Source organism: Pyrgilauda ruficollis, unplaced genomic scaffold (genome assembly GCF_017590135.1).
Source record: "Pyrgilauda ruficollis isolate IOZ18807 unplaced genomic scaffold, ASM1759013v1 scaffold139, whole genome shotgun sequence".
Lineage (NCBI taxonomy): Eukaryota > Metazoa > Chordata > Aves > Passeriformes > Passeridae > Pyrgilauda > Pyrgilauda ruficollis.
This window is the reverse complement of record NW_024512432.1, coordinates 1,295,196-1,312,239: the sequence shown is the minus strand read 5'-3', so window position 1 is coordinate 1,312,239 and position 17,044 is coordinate 1,295,196. Positions and strand designations below refer to the sequence as shown.

Below are 17,044 nucleotides of genomic sequence, written 5' to 3'. Positions count from 1 at the left end.
AGCTGAATTTGCTGATGAACTTTCAGCCTACAACCAGTACTCTGTATTAACGGAGTCCTGCTGCTGCTTTATCTGTTCTTGACCATTTCCATTCTCACTTCAGCTCACCCGAGAGTAAAATCAATGCAAGGAGCATCCAAGGAACCTGCTCCAGTAAACAACTGCAGGAAGGGGCTCGCACCACGTTCTAGTTCATCCAGAAGTGCAGACTCAGTCCAGTGGCACTGGGTCCCACTCAGGACCTTTCTGCAGGAAGGCTTTAAGGAGTAACACTGAACCGAAGGATTTTCAACCAGCTGGACACAGCAGGATGACTGGGCAGCAAATACAACTACTTAAAACAGTTTTAAGAGAATCACAGGTGCTTACATGACAGCTACAAAATAATTTAGCAGCACTGCTTGTAATGAGTAAACGAGACCTCCACACAAATACCTCACAACGCAGTGTTGGAGAGACCTGCAAAGGCACTGTTACCAGGTTCCTTTATTTAACATCTCCAAGGGTTTTACGATATACATCAGCCTCACAAAAAAAGTTAAAAGTTCTCGCTTTAGTAGTACACAAAAAAGCTTTAGAAACTCCAAGTCTAACAAGAAATGGAAGTGTAGTTCAGGCAAGTGCACTTAAAAGCTGAATGCCAGCAATTTTAAAATAGTTTTTATGCTCTTTAATAGTAGGTGATGCCTCAGTCACAACTTTACCATACACACCGTCTCCTTGATTTCCTTTCAAAATGAGCTCTATGGACAGTAACACAGCAGCCACCCTTGGTGCTTAACTCATCATCACTCAGGTCACAAACAGGATTGTGGCTGCTGGCTTACCAACACCACAGCAACTCCAAGGGGTACGTGATGTGTGCGAGCATGTGTATATTTTATATATACGTCTAAAATATATAAAAATACACAATATAGTATAAAAAACTCCAGATAAACTCTTTTTCTCACAGTAGCAAATATATCAACTTATTTTCACAGTACTTGGTTTTACTAACTGGGACACCCAGAATGATTATAAGCTTTTTCCTCCGACGCTGGTGCTCACAGAGCCCCCACCACAGCATTAATTGTATTAATTACACGCCTAAGGGCCCTTTGAGTCCGCAGGCAAACACAACTACCTGGTTTTTCTTTCCATCAACCACAGCCACTTAAAAGAGGTTGTGCTTCTTAGCACTTGGGGACAGACTCTCTCTCCAGCAGCTGATCCTGGAAGGCCTGTGCTTCAGTCCCTCAGCATGCTGAAGGAGAAGCTGTAAAAAAACCCATTGGGATTTCTGTCTGGAAGGGAAGTGCCAACCCCTCACCTTGCCCTCTCGCTACCACAGGCAGCACGTACATGTCTACTGCAGCAAGGGCTTTCCTGGTGTCTACTAAGGTCACACTGCACTCCACACACCCTGAAAAAAGGCAAAGGATACCCCATTCCCTGACAGTCACGCACTTCACCTCCTTTGACTAGTGGACAGTGGCTGAAAACAACCCCAAACTTGGGTTCAGTTGTGTATAAACTACATACACCAGGAAAAGTCAGCTTAGCAGGGTGCACCAATCTCACATTGACCGTGAGAAAGGACAAAATAACTGAAGAAAAAAAAGTTAAATTTAAGCAAAAACCGGACTGGTGTCTCAAGTATGAAGAACCAGGTTTGTTAAGGCCATTAGGCTGGCAAATATGACAGGCCATAATCGTGCCAGCTCTAGAGTCACTGAGGTCTGCAGCTTGCCTTGGCCTCGTGTCTCCCTTCAGCTTGGCTGTGCTGCAGTGTAAGTGCATAGAGACCCTGTGCCAAAACCCCCTGCAGCCCCCTCAGCCTGGGGCCTGTTCACCAACAGCCCGTGAACACATCTCCTATTTCTCATTTACCTGATGGCCTCTGCCGGTGCCCAGCCTCCTCCCTGCAGTCCAACAGCCCAGCCTCTCCTCAGGGCCCTGGAGCCAAGCCCCAGGGCCATGTGCATCCTTAACCCTTCCTGTTGCTTTCCCACTGGGAAGACAGCAACAGCCTGGCTTTGGTGAGGACCGGCCACATTTAGGACCACAGTTTTCATCTCATTTTGTGTCCACCTCACTGCCACGTTTGTCATCGTGCTGTGTTCCAAGGGCTCTTCAGGCAGGTAACAGCTCTGAAAGACACTGAGAAGGGCACCTCATAAGCATGCACAGAGAGAAAAAAGAAAAAAAAAAAAAAAGGGAAAAAGACTGTTAACCTGAGTGTCAGAAATGCTACAAAAATTGGCATGTGCTTCTTGCAGCCTTTGGCACCAAACAGGTGAGAAGAGCAGTAATAAAGCCTGGAAAGTCCTGTGATGAAACGTTTCTACTCAATCTCCTAAGGGCTGAACTCCTAATCCTGGAAAAGGCACACTGAAGCAGGCACAGCTGGAATATTCCACCTACACCCTGTGAGAAGTGTAACTGAGGAAGATGAAGGTAGCTATCTGTACACCATCACCATGAGCTACGTTCAGATTCCAGAGCTAAGGGAAGCCATCTCACGTACATCCTAGGGGGCATCTTATCAAACTGATCCCAAAGGAGTCACGTGGTTTGTTTTTCTATGTGTTTTCAGTGAATATTGAAAGGGACCAAATCCCCCCATCATCTCCAGAATATCCAGCAGGAGGAGTTGGGGGGAAAAAGCTCACAACCCCGAATCTCTCACTTCACCTGCGACAGAGGGGCACGTGAGGACACCCGGCCACAACCAGGGATGTCCCCCACGTGCAAACACCCAGCTACCCACTGCTCAGCCTCCGGTGGAGCGGGACAGAAAGGTGAGACAAGCCGAGGAGCCACCTCCTTGGTGTCCCTGTGAGGATGGCCGTGGAAGCCAGGCTGGGCTGTCCCGAGGGGCACAGGAAGCCAACCCTGCGCTCGGCAGCGTTCACACCTCCTGCCATCACCCGAGGCGCCTCCCGGCACTCCTGGGTCCTTCCCAAGGGCTCCGTGGGGTGAAACGCAGCTCCGTGGTGCGGCAGCCACCAGCTCCTGCTGAACACAGCCGGGGCAGGAAGCTTCTCCAGAGCTCACTGCATTTAGCGACCCTTAAAAGAGCATCAGGTTACAGTCATTCCATAAAACTGTTGTGGTAAAAAACCAACAGGTCTGAGAGAGGACACATTGTCTTTGCAGTCAAAATCCAAGAGGAAAACAGACACAAATCCCAAGTTGTAGTTAAACCACCCCAGCGGTTGTACCTCACAGTCAACTCTGCGAGTCATCTGAAGCACTCCACTTGCCCAAGGACAGCCCCTCTTCCAGTGTGCTGAGGAGTCTCCCAAAGTGCTGCAATCCCGGCCACGTCCCTGCTGGCTCACTCCCCGACACATTCAGGCTTCTCACAGATCAGTAAATCACCTGCTTCCTTAGTTTTGACTCTACATTTCCAGTTTGCTACTTTACATTAATGGCACTTACTATTAAAAAAATAATTCAAAGTTGACCATTTAGGCACACACACAAAAAAAAAAAGTCTGCCTTTCATCTCTGCAACTGCATAGATGTCTGCAAGGTCCTAAGCCATAGCTGTGCTCTGGAATTCTGGGCCACAGGCCCCTGAGGATGTGGCTGCTTTATTTTTATGATTATTAAAGGTAGTTTTCACCTAGGAAGCAAAGACTTGGCTATTTCCAGCACACAATCTAGATATCAGTATGTCTTGGTTCTTAGGTCTGCTGAGACACGAAGAAGCACCGCAGCTCATTAGCCTCCTGCACATATGGGAAGCATTTTCCATGTGCTCCCTGCCTCTTCTGCTCCACCAGGGCACATGGCAGAGGGATGGAAAGGCGAGACCAAAGTGCACAATGACAGTATGTCCCAGGGCCCCAAGTCAGTGACAGCGATTCGTATTCAATTCCTCATTTCATTCTGGGAGCCACCTGCCACAAGGAAACAACACTTCTGATTTTTTATCTCTTTTTCTGAAAAAGATCCAAATCAGAACTAGCCATTACTTGCAATTCCATCACGCATGCAGGCCACTGCCTCCTCAACCTGAACAAGCTGTACAACCCAGGCCCCTGGCATTTCAACCACATAAATTACTCCACTAAACCTTTATTAAGGGACTTGGAGAGGTGTAGTGGGGGGAACCCACTGGAAGCCTCTACTGTTTAGAAGGGAACGGAGCTGCTCCAAAGGGATCTAACTCCAGTGCCTGCTGCGCTTGGCTCTGTGTGCTCTGCACCACCAGCTCTGTGAAGGGCACCGCACCAAAGTCATCAGTTTTCAGCCCGTCCCCTCCGTGAACAGCCCCGTGCAAGGAGCTCTGCCTGGGCCTGCCAGCCACCACCACCGCGCCGTGGTCCCCGCGGCTGTCCCCAAAGCCCTGGTGCTGGGCGTGGCGCATCAGCTCGGGCGGGTGGAAGGGCTTGGCTCCGAAAGGATCCAGCAGCGTCTCGTCCGTCTGCAGAGGGTTGGCTCGATCCTTGCTGTCAGTCAAGGCCACGCTGATGTTCTCCTTGGAGTCCGAGATGGTCAGGAACTCGTTGCTGCTCTGGGAGTCCCTGCGGCCGGCCTTCCTGTGCCGGCGGGCGCGCTCCGGGGTGCGGTAGCTGGGTTTCAGCCCCTTCTTGCTGCTGGTGGGGGTGCCGTGATGGCGCTTCCCGTTGTTCTTGGACACCTCCTGCTTCATGCGCCTCTGGCGGGAAGACAGCTTCTGCAGGCTCCGCTGCTGCTTCACCTTCTGCTGCTGCTGCTGGCTGCCTGTGATCTCCTCAAACGGAACCAGCCCAAACAGGTCCTGCCTGCTCCCAGCAGACTTGGGGACAAGGGACGGCTGAAATGGGGTGCAACCAAAGATATCCACGCTCCGCGGAGAGGTGGGGGAGAGCAGAGGCTCCATCCCGGAGCCCTGCCCGTCTTGCTGCGGCACCTTTTTGCTGAAAGGAGCTTTTATGAAAACATCGAAGTCATCCTGCTCTTGGCTTAGGCTGGGGAAAGCCGCCTGAGAGGAAACATCTTTGTCCGCTTTCTCCCTTGCCTGAGGCTGCAGAGTGAAAAAGGGCACAGCTCCAAACACGTCAAATTCTTGGCCAGAGCTGATCAGAGTGCTTGGCACCTCAGGCAGGGACATAGGCACCGAAGTGGGCTCTGTGACTTCACTGCTGCCCGCACCGTCTCTGAACCGAGTGCCCAGGAGCCCTTCCACACATTTTTGCTTGGTTCGGTCACAATCAGAATCAGAGCTCTGCTTTTCTTCCTCCTCTTCTTCCACCTCTTCCTCAGAATCCATGAGGAGAGGTCGGTGGCCTAAATTCTCTGGTTCTGTATCATTGTCATCGTTGAAGTCTCCATTCTCTCCATGCAAGACTTCTTCATCCTCCTGTTCTTCTTCTTCCTCACTGCTCTTGGGAGAAGGAGGATCCGATTCAAAATCACTCTCTGACTCCTCACCACCTTTTGTCACGTGTCCCTCTGCACTTTTCCTCCCTGCCCGGGGATCTCTAAATGCATGGCTCAGTTTTCCAGCCTTTGTTGGGGCCCCTAAGTTATTTCCTTGATTGCTGGCTGAGTTATCCACTTGTTTTCCAGGGGAACCTGCGGGTCCAAAGAAAAAAGCAAATGAAAACTTAAAACATAGAAAGGCAAAACTTGCCCCACACACTCCACAGCCACACACTCCAGCAGCTGATGCAAAACATATATCCTGTACTTAGGGAGGGAAACGAGCTAAAAACCAGATCAGACATTTCAAACAACACACATAAAATGAACAGACAGAGCTGCCAGCCTTAATTCCTAAGCACAAGGTGCCTGGACATACAGTACCAGTATTTGGGGGGCATACACAAGGGGCTAATGGACACAGCTGATCTCTAGGAACAGCTTTTCAAACCAGTCATTACACAGCCACGCTCCTCTGGGGAAATGGGAGGCAGCAAGATTCAAACACTAATTTTCTGTATTTTTTTTTTCAAGCACACAAGCTATTTTTCCATGTGCTTCTGCTTTGATAGTCTGCTCTGACAAACACTGCTCTAGTCACGAGAGCAGCTCCTTCTAACTTGTGCAGCAACTGAGGCACAAAGGCTCTTGCTTTTCCTCAAGTTTGAGAGCAATGCTTTCTGCTTTGTGTCTAAGTGCAACCCGTCAGCTCAGCTTCTCAATGGCAAGGAAATTTATCTACTTCTTTCCCTCTGCCAGCTTTCTCCCTACTATTCACTGACAACTAGAACTGAAGGCACAATTCACTGACGAGTCTTTTGTGGTTGCCTTGGGAACACTGGAAGCAATAAACATTTTGCAGTGGTACAAAAACGAGATGGCGAGAGCAGGCAGAGCAGGGGAGGCTGCACAGTGGCACTGGCACTGCTCTGTCACTAAGCACACCCAGTTTCTCCCTGTGTCACAGCCCTGGCATGTGGGGTGACGTTTTCAGGAGTGTAACTGACTCTGATTTCTGCTAGAAGGGAAAGAGAAGGAGGAAAATCAAAACACTCAAGTCTCCACTGGGTAAAGCACACCTGCCCTAGAAATGTCCTCTTGGCCACAGACAGGGTGCACAACGTTACACGTAACACCAGCAGCAGAATTCACCTCCTGGCAGGCCCAGAGCCAGTGCCCACAACCTGTGTGCCCAAAGCCTGGGTGCCACTCTGCCCAGAGAGGCTGTCAGGCACCCTGGCACTGGGCACAAGCCTCTCACGTCTCCAGCACCTGGCAGCAGCTGGGGCCAGGGCTGCTCCTGTGGAAGCAGCTATTAGAGAACTCTACCCACAGCACTGCACTGCGCCCCTGAGCTCACCCAGCCACAAATGATGTCTTCCACTTAGGGCTCTGTTATACAAACACTGACATTTAGCCTACTCCATGTGTTCAAAGGATGGAAGAAGCTAGGGATGGCTACAGGCATCTGCTACTTCTCAAAAATTCATCTTCAGCCAGAATCCTGCTCAAAACTCTTGTTCTTGCAATACACAAAATATTTTCTCTGCTAATTCTTTCTTTCACAAGGAAACTAGTGTGTAACTTCTAGGTCAAGTTAGATTCTTTTCTTTCTATGCTCCAGTTTTACAAGAACCATTTCTTCCATTTCTAAAGGGAATTAATAGCGATTTCCTCATCCATCAGCTTCCTCACTCCTTTGCAGCTACTCTTAAAATAATCAAAATTCAGCAGCAATACAATTTATGTAAGGATTTAAAAACAAGATGACCAGAATGACTAAAACCATCAGGTGATTAGGGCTTTGAGCTGTTTCTTCTTGCCTTCTGGTGTCAGATTGCTTCTTATCTACTGTAATTTTAAATGCTACATATTTGCTTTACCCACTAAATTAGAATCTGGATTATTCTGCTGCTTACTTTAGATTTCCCAAAGGTACAGCTTTCACATTGCACTATGTAACCCCCCTAGCCTCCAAATCCTGCTGTTTCCAATATTTACTGGAACACTTATGTTAGCATAAATGCAAATAGATTTAAAAGAAGAAAAAGGGCCTACTTCTAGGCTAGATGTTAACACCACTTCCACAACAAAAGGCCCAAACCTCTTCTCTACGTCCATATCCACAAGAGTTTATAGTCCCATGGCATGGTTAGACCTCTGCACTTCATCTCAATATGCAGTAAACAACTAATAGAGCTTTTTTTATCTTTTCAAGGAAGAACTGAATCACAGTGTCACTTAAACCTTCTGGGAAGTCAGGTGTATGAGGCGTTGTTGGTCAAGTGCTGCCACAGTCGGAGTCTCTGGAACACGAAGTGCAACAGGCACTGACAGACAGAACACAAGCTCTCCCAGGAGCAGCTGAGCTGCCCACGGGGCCGTGTGAGGCACACGAGGTGCAGCTCCCAGCCCCAGGGCTCCCCACGCAGACGGCACAGCCACGAGGACGCTTCCCACAGCACGCTCCAGGCACGGCCACCCCGGCTGCTGCAGCGTCCCAACGCACCCACCTGTTACTCACATCGCTGCCAACACCCAGCAAATCATCTCGGCAATCGGGCATCAAGGCAACCCAGCCTTCCACCCTAAGGGTTCCTCTCTTCAGTCTAACCAGCACAACCTGCAGAGGAACTCGGATGAAGCCAGGAACAAGTGGCCGAGCAATCCCTCTTGCTGGAGACACGCATCCACAGCAACACAGAGGCCACGTGCTCTCCCCTGTACTTGGAGCTCTTCAAGGAAATGCTGAGCACCTCCCTGGCTGACAGGCAGACACAGGGCAAGTGCTTGAACAGCAACGAGAACACCGCAAGTTTGATGTACGTGTTGAGTTTTACTTTGCCCACAGCAGTCTGTCCTGGCCCTGGTCAGTTCTGTGGGCTCTTGCTCCACTCAGGGCAATGCCATGGCACGCTGGACATAGCACACAGCAGCCTCTGTGCTGGCAGGAATGAGGCAGCCCACAGGAAAGGGAAGCTTAAGGTGCAGGTTTGTAAACATCTGTCCCTGCACTTGAGAAAACATGGTCCAAAACATCTGAATTTTGAGGCTGCTCAAAGACACAGCATGAAGACTCTTTCCCATTCTAACAGCACCACAGCGCAGTCAATAACTGCATCTCAGCTCAGCAGTGGTTTCTCAAAAAGCTTTCCAAATTTCTGCATCTTCAGCTGAGATTGCTCCTTGTCCAGTCTCCTTGCCAGAGTCAGCAATGTGACTTGGTTATCGCAGCACAAACCCAGTGTCTAGGCATTATGTACGGACTGGGAATTATCCAGCAGTGACTACAAACTCAAAACCTCCACTAGGAGCTCACTACTATCAGAGCTGCAGAGCCAGCACGTGTGACCCAACACGGACCATGTCACCTGGAACGCAGGTGGCACGCAGCAGATGACACTGTGAACAGCACCTGATCTGTGGGTTTAAAGAAAACACTTGTACTGCAAAGAGCATTTCCAGAATGGTGACATCACTGCTCCCACACTGGACTGTGTCAGGAGAGAACAAGTATCTTCCTTTAGCCTTCTGTGTGTGTTGAGGTTAGAAACAACCAGAGCCACCCGCTTCAAGCAGAAACTACTCCAAGATACTCATCTTGCACACTTTTAGCCCCACCTGGCCAACCCTGAGGGAACAAACCATTTCTGCACCCACCTTTGCACCTGCAGTAGCTTCATGTTAGCCCCAGGAACAGGGATAAAACTGCATCAGACAAGAACCAAAACTGATCCAAAGAAACAAGAATACCCTCCCTAGAACTATCATATTTTGAACTAAGATAGGAATAGTTTGGTCTTCTACACTTGCCCCCATTTCACTGCTAATGAAGTTAGCAAATGAAATAGAGCACTAGACACAGAAACAATCCCCCAAAAGAGAAAAGCCCCTGCTTAGTGACAACTGAATGCTCAGGCCAAACAGATTTCCAGACTGCAGCGTTGTGTCATGTTGATTTCATGCAATCTTGTCAGGCTGCACCGCTGCAGAGACATTCAGATACACATTTATACGGCCCTGCTGCACGCTGGGGGCAACATCTGTTTGCCATGTGCTGCTCGGATTACCACACTTCTAATCAGGTTTGCAGCTTGCAGGGAACAATTGCTCTTGGCTCAAACGCGAGCCAGGTGGAACGTCTTTAATCACATAAGAAGATCCCAATCTTCAAGGAAATTTTCTGTTCCGATGTTCTTTTTCGAGACACGGGATTATAAGAGGATGAATTCCCTCTAACAACTGCAGTAATTACATGCCTTCTGCTGGTTCCTCATTTTAGGGTATCGTGGGGGTAGCCCAAGAGTGGGGCATAAGAGCTTTAAGCTCCCTTGGAATTGGGAACATACTGCCACCATCATTTCATAACAATTTGCCACATGTCAGCCCAAGGATTAGCGGCAGGCTGCAACTAAATCTGCACCAGTTCTCTGACAACAGCCAGGGCAGCAGCTGCTCAACACTGTAATGGATTTACATGTCTTATCACCTCTATTTTCAAGAGCAACAAAAACGGAAGAATACCACACTTGTGCCTGGCACTATTGCTGACATTCTTTTAAATAACTACTCCAGAGATGAAAGAGCAATATAAAAAAATAGTGCAATGTGCCCATGACTGCTGCAAGATTTGAAAAAAACTTTTAAAAAAACCCCAGTAAATCATTTTGGAGAGAAAAGGCAGACCCTTGGCAGAACCCAGACATACCATTTATACCTATGATGGGTGAACAACTTCAGGTTACTTAGGAAGGAGTATCTAGAACAGCTAAAATTTTAGATGATCTTGATACAGGGAAATATCCTGAACCTGCATTAAGCAAGCACTACGAATAACTGAAAGCACAGCCAAGAAGGTACAGAGTAACATCAGTGAAGCTTTCAATGAATACAGATATTGACAAGAACTTATTCTGCCAAGTTACCTAAACCTGAAACACTTTACAACACCCACACCACTGCACACAGGTCTGGGCACCTATAATCAATAACAGCAGCTGCCAAAGAAACATGAACTCTTGGCAGGAGAATTTTTCAAGTTCTAAAAGCAGCTCAAGTCTCTTTTGTTTCTTCTGGTCTGGTATTCATAATTTCTTCTTAAGTTCTAGCAAGCTGTGTCTCACTGAAAGGCCCAGACTGCACAGAGGTCCCAGGGCTCCACAGCCGCGGTACAGAACTCACAGAGGTTTGAAACCCTGCTGGAAGCCACACACAAAAAACAACTGAACGAATCACCATCCCCCACATCTGCTCCTGCCAGGGCATCACACATCTCTGCTGCAACGCCCTGCACATCCAGCAGCACCTACTGCAGCAGGGGATTGCCAGGGATGTGTCCAAGGCTCCAGATGACTCCCGTGGCACTGGGTCTGGCACACAGCCGGCTGGTTTGCGGCAAGATCCACACAGCTGGGACAACACACGCCACACCACAACGCCCCTCTTATCCCAAGGCAGACACCTGCAGCCACCATTTGAAGACACCACCAGGTGGCTGAGTGCAGGGAGCCTGGAAGTCAGAAGGAAGCTGCTGCAGAACTGGGCTCGCTTTTATTCAGTCCCTGCACAGAGATCAGGCCTGCAGCGGCGCAGAGGGGTTACCACGGAGGCTACACAAACAAAGTGACTGGATCACATCTACAGCACTCATGAGCTGTACAACACTCAGCAGAACTGTTGGTAACAACACGACCTGAATCAGAACCCCATCCCGAGATCACAGGTGACAGCTCACGGAGATTCTTCCACAGGAGCCACATGCCTGAAACAGCTCCAGGCAACACTGCCCAACATCTCCACTTCTCACACAGCCCATCCATGTAACTTTGAGTGTTACCTCAATCCTTGTATTCCTTCTGGGAATTGCAGTATTAAGCTGAGGGAAGCAAAAGGCCATCCTAGCCTGGCTTCATCCCACAAATCATCAGTGTGAATAAACATAAGGTGACCAAAGGCATTGAGTACAGCTCACCAGCAACTGTACAATATTCATGACATTTCCTTCTCACATTTGAGAGCACCACAAAGCATCTTTCTCCCGAGCTTCTGTAACACTTGATAATAACAAAGGGGATTACAACATAAGCTGGTTAACACACACTTGAAGCAAAAACTTCCATTCCAAAACTTCCTTTCCACAGGAGATGTTTTTTCCACCGTCACCATGCAGTTCAGGCATTCCAGAACCAGGACCTGTTTTCCACATGTGAAGTGCTTAAGTGCCCCAGTGCTGGCTATTTAATTCTCTCTTTCATTATAAGTCTGCAATGTAGGGTTTGTTTCTATCAGATCAAGCACTGGAATTCTTTCCCAGGTCAAGTTTCTTTTCCAGTTGTCTCAGGTCTTAGGGCACTACTATTTTCCACAAAAATTCAGGCATTAACTAGCGTGTGTAGCAGGTTTACTTGTGACAATGCTTTTAATAGGATACACACCACGGGTGAGAGACACCAAGAGCTTCCACAGTGGTTCCCTATTCCCCAAACTGAGAGGAACCCAACACCTGTTAGCTCATTTCACACCCCTTGCCCTCTGTGCAGGCCAAGGGACACACGTGCTGCTGCTGGTCCTCCATTCCCACCGGACAAAAATAAGCACAGAAGGTCTAACAGACAAGCAGCTACAGTCCATCAGGTGCAGGTTTCTTCTCCTGGTGACCCTTCCATCAGTGCCAGCCTCTCAGCACTCTCAGCTCCACAGGAAATATCCCAAGTCACAGCAGCCCACAGACTTTCCCAGTGACGATCGAAGGCTTCCAGTTCCAGCCTCGGCTGCTCTCTTGCCTCAACTTCCCAGACATGTCAACATACCTGGTGACACTTGCTCAGCCAGATGACCAGCACTCGATGTTGGTGGGTCCAAAGATGACACATGATGATCTTCACCGTCTTGCTGCTCTCTCTCAGGAGGTGACCCGAGTCAGTTAATTACTGAGTGAAGAGCTGCTTTCAGCCTCCAAAACAGGAGAAAGCCTCTGGGTGACTCTACTCAGCCACAACTCACACACACTATTTACACATCAGACCTATGCCAGAGCAAGGAAAACCAAGCAGAAAAAACCCAACCTTTGAGCTGGAACTGTTGTCAGTACAGTAGGACACAACTTCAGTAAGAAGTGTGATTCTTCAAGAAAGTCAGTTTTATTTACTTTAAAGATCCCATGTTTGTAAGGTCACCATTTCACGTCATTGTAATTGAATAAGTCAGAACTCAGTGGCCAGAGCCCTGGTAAACAGTGCTAGCACACTCCCCATTTGGCCGGAGACATGTTACAATAAGGAAACAAAACTTGTGCTTGAACAAGATCCCAGAGTCTCTCCTGCAAACGCTGGAACTGCACTCAAGGTATTAAACCTCTGTTCCCCTTGCCAAGCAATCCCCTGCTTTTGGATGCCCTGAGTAAGGGACACAGGTGGTTTACTGCTCAGTTACGCGTTTCGCAATCACAGGGAACAAACCAGAAAGAACACGTCATACAACAGTGTTAAGTGCAAGCAGATATCAAAATAGGAGGGAAGGACATTTGTCAAGTTTGCCCCAGAAAGCCCTCAGCTAGAAATTAAATGTCCAAGCCAACAGCTTTCTCCTTTTCTTAGCTGCCATGCAACTCCTCTTTTCAAGACACTACCAAGAACAGTTCAGTGGGGAACACAAACCAGCTTTGAGAAGATCAATATTAACATTTAAACATTTATTGTACCTGATTTGTTTACTAAGTGCAATTCACAGTTAACACATAATTAACAATGCCTTTCTTGAAACTCTTGTTGAAGTGCCAGTTAAAAGTCCACAGGAAAAAAAGGCTATAGAAAAGTGCACAATTTTTTCCCAGTGCCACAGCTATCATTATACAACCAGCTCAACATGTCTCAAACAGCCTGTTTTTTCAGTCATGACTGAATTTCAGGGGATTTTTGCTCCCCTTAACAGAAGCAACTCGCTTTTTTTTTTTTTTTTTTTCTTTAGTGTGTCAAGAATTAGAGCTTGGATTCCAAGTAAGAAAAATAAAGGACGTGATAAAACACAGTAAAGACATGTGTTACAATCTAAAGCTATGTTATCACCATCTAAAAAAAGCCAGCAACAATCAAATGCACTTTGAAGATCACAGGTGAGGAAAGCAACAGAATAACCCCTGGACACAAGGGTATGAATACTTGGCAGGAGACAAGTACCTGATGGTCCCCATTTTAAATGGAGTGTAAGCTATTATCTGTTTGCTTCGCATGTGAATTCAGGCTTACCTCAAAGTGAGTCAAAACAACCTCTGGAAAGAAGATGCCAGGGAAACCTTTCCCAGTAGCAACTGCAGAGCAAACCCTTCTTCACTGAAATGCCTTTCACTGCACTACTGACCATGAACAAGGTGACAGAAAGCAAACTTGCTCTGAGAGAGGGAAACACAAGCACAGACTAAGAACACAGTCCTACAGCAAGCAGAATGAACCCAGGTCCAGGGACAGGAGCAGCCACGGGCACAGGGATTTTCACCCAAGGCTCTGCAGAAGACAAGAGCATTCCCCTGCCCACCCTTCACCATGTGGAGCACCACAGCCCTAGTGAGCGCTTTGCAGCCCTACCAGAGCATCTCCAGGAATGCAGGACCGAAGTGAAAGAAAACACAGATACTACCTTAGGTTGACCCCAGCTGATTTATTTTAAGGCATGTTACCTGAGCTTTTGAAGTTCCATAAAAACAGTCTGTACATGTCATACTAAGGCACCTTTATCACACAGGAACTCGCAACAAAACCCAAGCGGCTCCAGAAGTGACTGATCCTCCTCTTACCATTCAACTACCACACAGGCTTTACTTTGTCAAAGGTACCAAAATAAATACTAAAGTGCTGATCAACCAAATGTTAAAACTGTTCCTTAAGTTGCAGGGTGATGCAGTTTCCCACTCACAACGCCCACACAACATGTTATTTTTACTTCCATTCAAGGTAAACACAGACAAAGCTGAATTGAAAAGCAATAATGAATGCCCACCCTCCCCATGTGTAGACAATGTAAAATGTGGGCGTTTGACTCAACTTGTACCAAAACTGTGCATTACATACATAGAACCTTACTGTCTTCACTCGGCTGGACAACTCAACTAGAGAAACAGTGCGAGTCAGAAGCAGACTACAGGGAAGTAGCAAAATTTGGCCTTAGCAAGCAATTTCCCTTCAGCAAAAGCACTTGTGGTCTGCCCAGGTGATGCCCACTGCACTGGCCCAGCAGAACCGCACCTCTCACAGTCTGTCCCAAGGCTCCACAGGCACCAGGAGCTGGATGCACAAGGGGATTTAACTGGAGGTGAAGAACACACCAACACATCCCTTCAACCCAAGTGCTGTTAGCAGGCAGCCGAGCCCTTGGGCATTCTTTGGTCACTGAACTGCTGTGCATACTCCAGCAGATACACACACCTACAGGTATGTATGCATACAGCTATGAGGTAATCATGTCACAGATGGAACTTGCCTTGCTGAGAAATGAAAGGAACAGAACCAAAGGGATCTTCAGGAGGACTTGTCTGTGGAGCAGCATGTGGCTCCACACTCTTATCTGAAGATGCTCTCCTGTCCACCAGCCTGTCTGCAAAAAACAAAATGAAACAGAACTAAAAATAAAGTAAAATAAAATAAAGAGGGAAGGGCTTAGACCTATGCAAAGCTACGCACTGAACAGGGTGAGGGAGGAGTATCTTGTATGCTGGTAAGAAGCACAGCTCTTGCCTGCACAGCTGATCTGGGCAGCCCCTTCCCACTGCAAAGAAGGAGCCTGGCAGAGTGCCTGGGAGGCTCTGCCCCCACACCTGTCCCTGCTGGAGCACCAGGGTGATCCCAGGCCTTTGTGCAAGGCTATGAAGCTGGGCTGGGGGTTCTTTCCCAGCGAGGAAGCAGACTCGTTTTCTTGGCTCTCAGTTTTGCACAGATGATTAAGTGGTTACAGGAGCTGTTTAAGAAATCTACTTCTTCACAATGCTGTCAGAAAGGCAGCATCAGATGTTGCTTCTGGCCCATCACTAACCGATGATCACAGCAACACCAACAACAGAGGAACAACAAGAGCCAGGAGCTCCAATCTGTCACTCTGTGTCACAGCCCTCCACAAAGGTGCTCGGTTCAGAAATCCATCCAATTGCACATTACCTCTCACTGCAACCAGCACCATTCTACTAGGAAAACCCTCACCAATTACAAGCCATGTTCTGGCCTGGAACTGGATCCTCTTTCATGAGAGAAGTCATTAATCAGCCCAGCAGTACCCATCACTGCACACACTGACACTAAGCCCCCCAACACATGAAATCCAATGGAAATGCCAGCCTGACAAATTGTGGCAGCATCTTCATCCCCTAACAAAGGCTTTGTGTATTTACTTACATGTTACTGTCATAAACATGTAGGCTTTAAAAACATATGCCAGATTTAGAAACACCTTTAATTTATGTATAAACCATCAGCTCAACAGTGCAAACTAGGCTTCTGAGAAGAGAAAGAAAGGATTCGTCTTTTGAAGACTAGTCAGCACCAACAACTTACACACCTCTGTATGTGAGTTATAAAGTACAGAACAGCAGTTGGCTTCAGTAACAGAAAAACAGAACCACTGATCAAATCTGCATCTGCAATTCTCTTTTCTCTAAATGGCAAAAAGTTACTTAGTACTCAACAGCCTCTCTCCCTCATAGGAGATAACCTACACCTAAAGAGAACTCAGCCTTCAACATGAACGCATAGCTAAGGAAACTCCACTAATTCCCACACAGTTCAAGACAATTTTATAGGTACAAGACTTAGTTTTACAATCAATCTCCTGATCTCTCATTATTCCAGCCAAACCTGACAAAGTACCAGCAGACAACATGAAGTATAATTATTCCTGCTTTGACTGCAGTAAAGGCATTAACGCTGCCAAGAGTGCTGATACGATCTTTGGCACAAGACCCTCGGTATCAAAAAGCCAGATGAAAAGGTCTCTGAAGGCTGTGGCGTGTGTACCTACGTGCCCAGCCTGACACAAGCCACCATGCTCCCCCTCCGGAGGGACAGCAAGCCCCGGGAGCTCGGAGCAGCTCCAGGGCAGCCCATCCGTGCAGACAAGGCTGCCATCCAGTGTGCTGCCGGCAAGGGAGCGAGTGACTGGGGATATTTCTGCCCTGTCTCCACGTGAGGGACTGAAATCCCCAATGCCCAGCAGAGCTGTGCCCTTGGGCTTGGTTTGCACTGCAGATACAGCACACCAAGGGTGTTACCACAGCCAGCTCTCCTGTGCACTGAACTGCCTTGAGGAGCTGAGCCCAAAAGGTACCTTGGTTATCATCTTCTTTGGCCCGCTCCAGACTCACCAGTGTGTTATTTCAGGGGACTAAGGGCCACATGTGGAAGGAGCGTGCTTACAGATATTCAATTCTGCTACTGAATCCAATCCTTAACTTGGACTTGGAAGGAATGCTAAATTTCAGCTAGTACATAAGCCATTTTCCCCAGCTACCAGAGAGGCATTTGACTGTAAAATGTATGCAGGCTACATTCCCAACTCAAAAACAGGAATCTGATTTGAACCACACAGGATACAAAGGAAAACTGACAACCAGAGTTTCACAAACAAACCCACCCAGTCACTTTCCTAAAGGATTAACAGGTAATGTGCA

The 17,044-nt window shown here is 47.9% G+C and overlaps 1 protein-coding gene across 2 annotated transcripts in view; it reads right to left on the bottom strand.

Moving 5' to 3' along the window:
• Positions 1-468: 468 nt before the first annotated feature.
• Positions 469-17,044, bottom strand: part of BMP2K (BMP2 inducible kinase) — a 49,955-nt gene continuing 33,379 nt past the window's right edge. Inside the window, exons 15-17 of one of the 2 annotated variants that reach the window (XR_005954507.1) lie at positions 14,869-14,982; positions 3,207-5,550; positions 469-2,142 (exon numbers count right to left, since the gene is read on the bottom strand). Coding sequence is in view for 1 of the 2 variants with exons in the window: in XM_041459646.1 (XP_041315580.1) it covers positions 4,118-5,550; positions 14,869-14,982 (1,547 nt within the window). In the remaining variant the exon portion in view is untranslated. Of the gene's footprint in view, positions 5,551-14,868; positions 14,983-17,044 lie in introns of both variants that reach the window. The other variant, XM_041459646.1, reaches the window with a different exon arrangement.